General features: G+C 43.1%; 1 protein-coding gene across 1 annotated transcript; it reads left to right on the top strand.

Annotated features, from left to right (window-relative positions):
- Positions 1 to 901: 901 nt before the first annotated feature.
- Positions 902 to 5,923, top strand: dusp5 (dual specificity phosphatase 5). The gene is made up of 4 exons (XM_034239096.1): positions 902 to 1,519; positions 2,073 to 2,212; positions 2,843 to 3,062; positions 5,144 to 5,923. Exons 1-4 carry the CDS (start codon positions 1,156 to 1,158, stop codon positions 5,548 to 5,550), a joined length of 1,131 nt encoding a protein of 376 aa, XP_034094987.1. The 5' UTR covers positions 902 to 1,155; the 3' UTR covers positions 5,551 to 5,923.
- The last annotated feature ends 900 nt before the right edge of the window (positions 5,924 to 6,823 follow it).

Below are 6,823 nucleotides of genomic sequence, written 5' to 3'. Positions count from 1 at the left end.
CAGAACCCAAACACAGTACATGCTGCATGTTACATTTGAGTGCACGTCTTGTGAGTGCATGCAGTGTGCAGTTTAAACCTGTTAATTCAATTGGGGGATTAGGCTTACATACTGGGGGATATAAGGCAGGTTCCCTGGGCTATACATAGGACTAAGCGGAAGTTAGAGGTTTGTTTTTGTCAGCTACTGAGCTCTCCTTAAAAGTCCCCATGATTGCATGAACGATTATTCACAAGTAGCCTTAACAAAATAAATCACCATTAAGGATTTACAGAACAGTGAGTGTGCTACTCACTAATGAGTTTATAGTGTATGTGAGCCTTAGTCATGATAGCATTTCTTATTTACAATTCAATCACTGTAAATGTTGTCTTTTAACAGACATTTCAGTCATGGGTCCTGTATTATCACTTCAATCTTTTTCTGTAATGTTCCTCTATAAGTGTGTATGCATATGGGAGGGATATATCCAGTCTCTGATGGTGTTACGTTATTATGAGAGTGCTCTTATTCACTATAATCACTTATTTGATTCTGAAATGGTATATAAATATATATGTGTGTGTGTGTGTGTATATGTCCGCATCTGTAGCCTGTTATTGTCTCATTATACCGCACTGTCAATGAATTAAAAGTAAGTATCTATAAGTCGTCATGAACACAGTTCTGTCCGTCAGACAGAGTGCTGCTGTGCCTCCTGTCATCATTAAGGATTTCTAATTTCTCTAAACGCCTGCTGCTTCGCCTCCTCTCTCCTCGGTTCCCCTCTTCGATTCCTCCACTCGCATCTCCTGTGGGAGGGACTAAGACACGAGGACAGGAGTCGAGGAGGGGAATTAGAGAAATTAGAAACCTTTACTGAATATTGAATCAGACACACTGCGATAGTAGGGTTTTGTGTAACAGTAACCGGGGGTGGGGCCACAGCCGAGTCATAGATGTGGGCGTTTTCTCTTTCACTGCGATCACAACTCGCCGGTGTCCATATATGGTTCGTGACGTCACTAGCCGGAGGTCCCGTTCACATAAAACCGATCGGCCGGAATCCCCTTGGAGGACATGTAAGCACGGACGCGCACGGGAACCATCGCTCACCCTTCTCCTCCAGTTGAATTCTTAAGGCAATAATAATAATAACAAATCCTCTGCGTCAAAATGAAAGTCACCAGCATAGACTGCCGGCGTCTGAGGAAGATCATCAGGAAGGAGTGCGCGAGCTGCCTTATTGTGGATTGTCGACCCTATCTTTCCTTCGCGAGCTCCAACATCGGGTGCTCCATCAATGTCAATCTGAACTCAGTGGTGGTCCGGAGGTCCCGAGGAGGGCCGGTGCCTCTGCAGTTTGTCATCCCGGATGAGAGTTCCCTGCTCCGGCTCCGGGAGGGGAGCATATCGACCATCATAGCTCTGGATGACCGGACGTCCCACTGGCAGAAACTGAAGAAGGACAGTGTAGCACAAATAGTAATAAACACTCTATCGCATCTGGCCAGCGGGGCAAACATCTGTTTCCTGAAAGGTGAGAGCTTTGTTATAATGACACTTTTTTTTTTATCCAGAAAAGGGAGAGAATAGAAATCTAAAAAAGCAGGCAGGGTTATTCACATCTTAAATGTTTCACAAGCTTTTTTAAATGTCTATTTGTCTTCTTTTGGGATTAAACCGTCTCGGTTCTCGGAGAGATATGTCCTGTGTGCGTCAAGGGAGCGGATGAGTCAGTGCGAGAGAAACGTTGGTGTTGCAATGATTTTCATTGATAAATACAAAAAGAAAGAAAATGAAATCGCAGTTAAACAACAGCATCGTGCTTTGGATAATGTGTTGAAACACATCAATGTCCGTCTGTCACCTCTGCGTCCTCAGGATGTGGCCCCCCTTACAGGATTACCGGTTTCACAACTGTAATTAACGTTAACTTTTAATCAGGTTATAAATGTTATAATCAGCTGCTTAGACGTGTTTTTAAGATTTGCCATTTCACAATAATGTGTATTTGTGTGTGTTGTTGGTGGCATGGAGGCAGAACTATTCTAAGCTTATTCATTAAATGATGTGTTCATGTTTTTTCTCAGGAGGATACGAGAACTTCCACTCTCAATACCCTGAACTTTGCACTGAGGTGAAAACCCTCGACCAGAGCGGAACTGAAACCGAGAAAAGAGTCAACAACCACAGTGACAAGCTTTCTCACCGCAAACCAGATTACGATCAGGTATGGAAACACCCTACAATACATTACCTCACTCTCTCACACATGCCCGTTTTTATTTGTAACCTTATAAAAAAAAGCACACACTTCCAAGCCCTGCTGACATCAAAGAGAATTATATGCGGCATCATTTTGATATTATCTGACCTTCACTGCTCCCTGACCTCATATTTTGCTAAAAATGGGAGAGCCTATTCACCGATGCCCAGCTGACATCAAAATACCCCACAGAGGAAAACAGTCTTTCATCTCTGACCTTCCTTCTATCTCCTCCACTGCCCAAATAGAAAGCATGAGGCAGCTTCACATCTCAAAGAACACTCTATTGAGTCTGGTTGATATATTGTTGGTTATTTAAACATGATAGGAGAAATCCCCCCATGCAGATGTACGCATCTGTGTGTATTTCGTCTGCATATGAACACAATGTTCTTCCCTGCAGATTAACAGGATGGCAGGTGTTTCTATGTTGTGGCTCGGACCCTTTATCTCAGGGGTGTATTATGGGATGGATTAAAGCAGAGGCATCAGTATCTGGGGTCCAGTGTTGTGTCTTGTTAGGTGGCCATGAATACAACTGCCTTGTTAGTCCTTATTGACATTAACTAATATCTCTTTTTCTCTCCCCCTCAGGGTAAACCTGTAGAGATCCTGCCTTTCCTCTACCTCGGTAGTGCCTACCACGCCTCCAGACAGGACTATCTCAGCGACCTTCACATCACGGCCTTGCTCAATGTGTCGCGCAGGGACATGCAGCCGGCCAAGGGCCTCTACGACTACAAGTGGATCCCAGTGGAGGACAGTCACATGGCCGACATCAGCTCCCACTTCCAGGAGGCCATAGAGTTTATTGGTGAGTTCAAGGAAATGCATGTTTTGCCTGCATGGCTCTTCTTTTATTTATCCAAATGGTTTGCTTTAGTTAAAATAGAAAAGAAAAACACATGCACACACTTAAACACACAATACACAAACAAATAGGCTACATTCACAAAAGCACATCATGGTTCTGTCCCTCAATCTATTTTAGGGAAATACATATACCACCACCAAGATGGCGTCTTTTCTAGAACAAGTTCTCTATTTCAAATGCAACGTTACCTTAAGGAATCTCCTATACATAGGTGTTTGAGATGTGTCGTCAAATAAACTCTATGTCGCTGCCTCTCGCCTGCATTCATTCACAAATAGAGGGCTGATTAGAAATCCTGTAATCAGTTTAACTTTATTGCCTTCCATCAATCCCCCACTAACACATCCAGCCAGCCTCATTCAGGATTTGGTCACTTCCCCCCTCTGAACTCCCTCCCTTGTCTTTACTTGAAAAATACACTCCCATGCCGTCATCGCCTCCCAGGCATTAATCTCTGTGGCTTTGCTCTGCCGGGTGTGGCCAGTCAGTGTGACAACTGTGTGAGCTGTCCGTGTTTAGTAATGTCCGGGTGGAGGAGGTTTGGGGCTGACTGTCATTAACACACAGTTGTTTGTGATGGTTATATGGAGCAAAAAAGCCAGCTGACTGACACATAATGAGATTGTGTAGTTGTTGGTTGCTTGCAGGTGTCAATACTGTCGGACCCTATGGCAGGGGGGAAGGGAATGTGTTACAGAGGAAAAGAGGTGCTGGATAATAGCAGTAGCAGCAGCAGCAGCAGTAAAAGATGCACATAATGTGCTTTTTGCTATTTATAGCCAGGCATAATCAAGGACAGCACCCACGAGCAGCATGGCTGACCAGTATTGGGTGTCTAATGTTTTTATTGTGCATTTGAGGATGCGGCCTACATTCAGGTTACCTTTGTGTAAGCCTGTTTATTTTTTACATAATGCTGAAAATTGTTCAGGTTTAGCCTACATTCAGAGAGGGCCAGCCAAGTTCATTAACCATGCCAAATGATTATGGTGCACACGAATAATCTCCGGGCTGCTGCTGGGCCCCAAACGAAAATCAATCACCAATCACAATCTCTGCGCACGCATGCGCATACATGCATGGTGACGGATGTACAGTCAGAGAGGATGTGCTAAATATTATTGACCCACTGCTGCTTTCACGCTGTCCACCATCCTGCACTCCAGATGGGAAGATCATGATTCATTTATGCGGTTTACGTAGATAAGAGCTGTCAGAAATCATACTTCTCCCTGCTGTGTCTTTCATACCCAGACAGATGTGGCCCTCAATGTTTCTAGTTAACAGAGAGAGAGATGTGTTAGGGTCTGAAGTGGCTTTGTGTAACTTACTATATTATATTAACCACATCTTGCAATGGGTCGTGAGTGACACTCATAACAGAAAGTAGGTTTTTATGTGGGCATCAGAACATTCAGATAAGTGTGTAGGAGTGCTGAAACTCTAAACTGGAGCACACAGTGAGCTCTGCAGCAGCACCCAGCGCCCCCACAGCAGTGTAGGAGAGAGACAGTCTCATGTACCACTGCTCCCTATGACTCAGAAAAGCCTCACAAGTGTCTCTGCATCCCCAACTAAAGCATTTCTGCGTCCCTAAAAAGCCTACTGATATGGTTGATGTATCTGTTTGTCCATTAAATCCTGCTTTTGTTTATGTGCGAGAGACAAGCTAAATGGATTTACAGAAACGCGTTAGTTAGTGGGAGTAAAAAGTAGGCAATGAATACCCTATCTGGGTGATTTTCATTTGTTATTATTGACTGTTTAAAACGCCTTGTTGATTCTTTTTAACTTTTCCCCCACATAACTTGACTTTAAACATCCATTACAAACACAAACACCAAAACAGAATAGTAAAACATGACACAAAACCATGGCCATTATTTTGAAATGAACTATTATAATGCAACTTTTGATTCTGTACAACCATTTTGCCTATGATCACAGAAAGAAAGAACCATTGTGCATTCAACCAGCCACAGGTCATTAACGTTGTCTTCTTCTTCCTCTTGTCCTTGCAGATAACGTGAAGCAATCAGGAGGAAAGGTTCTAGTCCATTGCGAAGCAGGCATCTCCCGCTCACCTACCATCTGCATGGCCTATATCATGAGGACGCAGCAGCTGCGGTTGGATGCGGCCTTCGACATCATCAAGCAGCGCCGGGCAGTCATCTCACCCAACTTCAGTTTCATGGGTCAGCTGCTGCAGTTTGAATCAGAGGTCCTCTCAATGGCCCCTGCTCATGCCGCCACACCTGAACCTGCCACACCTTGCGCCCCAGAGTCCGCCTCCTTTTTCGCCAACGACTTCAACACCACTTTCAACACCAAAAACTTTGAGCCATCTGTGTTCACCCTCCCTACCTCTTGCCTGCAGTCCCCGGTCCACCACCAGTTCACACTGAGCCCAATAACTGCACTGCCTTAAAATGAACCATGACTGCTTGTATCTTACTTGAAAAAATAACAATTGATGCTCTCTGTGTGCCTCGTGTTGAAGCCAGCAGAGCAGATAAACAGAAACAGAAGTGTCAAGGTAATAGTATTCAGTTCATGGAACTAATGAAAAAAACGATGGGCTACAGACCTTGTTTACCTGTCCTCTGTACTTCTATGATGAAACAACACAGCACAGTGATATACTGCAATATACATGCCTTAGGTTGATATTGTGATTTATGCCTATTCACAAATACAGTCAGGCATGAAACCTAATTTATTTGCAAAATTGTCTGTCTGATTTTTTTCAATAATGTGGATGTTAATATGTGTTTAATAAATGTTTTCACCATGAAAATTAAGTTGTTGTCACGTTGTTATTCCAGCATTATGTTTAGTAGTTGATGTTTGACAACATCAAAGAGTAGTAAGAATAGTTTGTTTACATGGGCCTTATTATCCTTACTCGGGTTAAGATCTTGTTCCGGGTATGATGTTTACATGGAACATAATAAACTTATTTTATCATTACCTGATTTCAAAAGGTTTCAAGTTTTCTGATCATCTTTGTGTCGTAGTTTCTCACCATCTCAGTCACTTCAAAAATCGTTATACTGTAAGGTGTCCATGCCACCAGTGGTGTCAGAAGTATTCAGAAACTTTACTTAAGTTTAAGTGCAATATTATACTCCCGTATTCATCCGTTGATGTGAAAGAATGTGCTCAATTGAACTACTTTATACATTTCAATAGTTTCCTCTGACAAATTGTGGGGTAAAAGTAGGCTGCAAAGTTGCATAATTGAAATACTTAAAAGTATCACATTTGTAATGAAGTAAGTAAAGTAGGTTAATGTAGTTCCATGCACATCCCACCATGCCACTGCAGGTCCTGGTTACTGTCTGAGAGACCAGATGCACGTTTCTGAAAGCTGGATGTTTACAATCACAATATAACAGGAATATTACAAAAATCATAACCAGGACACTGGTGTGCTCACAAACACACTCAATAACACTTTTGGCATTAATTGCATTTGGGGATTAGAAGTTGATAGGACAGGCCCAAATGGGCAGCAGAAGAGGCAACAGTGACACCTGCAGTGACCATACTTGCCAACCCTCCCGATTTTCGCGGGAGACTCCAGATTTCATTGCCCTCTCCCGGTTTCCTCCCGGGGTCATATTTCTCCCGCATTTCTCCCTATTTTTGACAATATCAGATTTACTCAGGACTGTTTCCACTCGGACTTTAATACAGGC

The sequence above is a fragment of the Gymnodraco acuticeps genome, unplaced genomic scaffold (assembly GCF_902827175.1).
Source record: "Gymnodraco acuticeps unplaced genomic scaffold, fGymAcu1.1, whole genome shotgun sequence".
Lineage (NCBI taxonomy): Eukaryota > Metazoa > Chordata > Actinopteri > Perciformes > Bathydraconidae > Gymnodraco > Gymnodraco acuticeps.
Note: the sequence above shows the minus strand (reverse complement) of the source record. Positions and strands in the feature narration are given on the sequence as shown.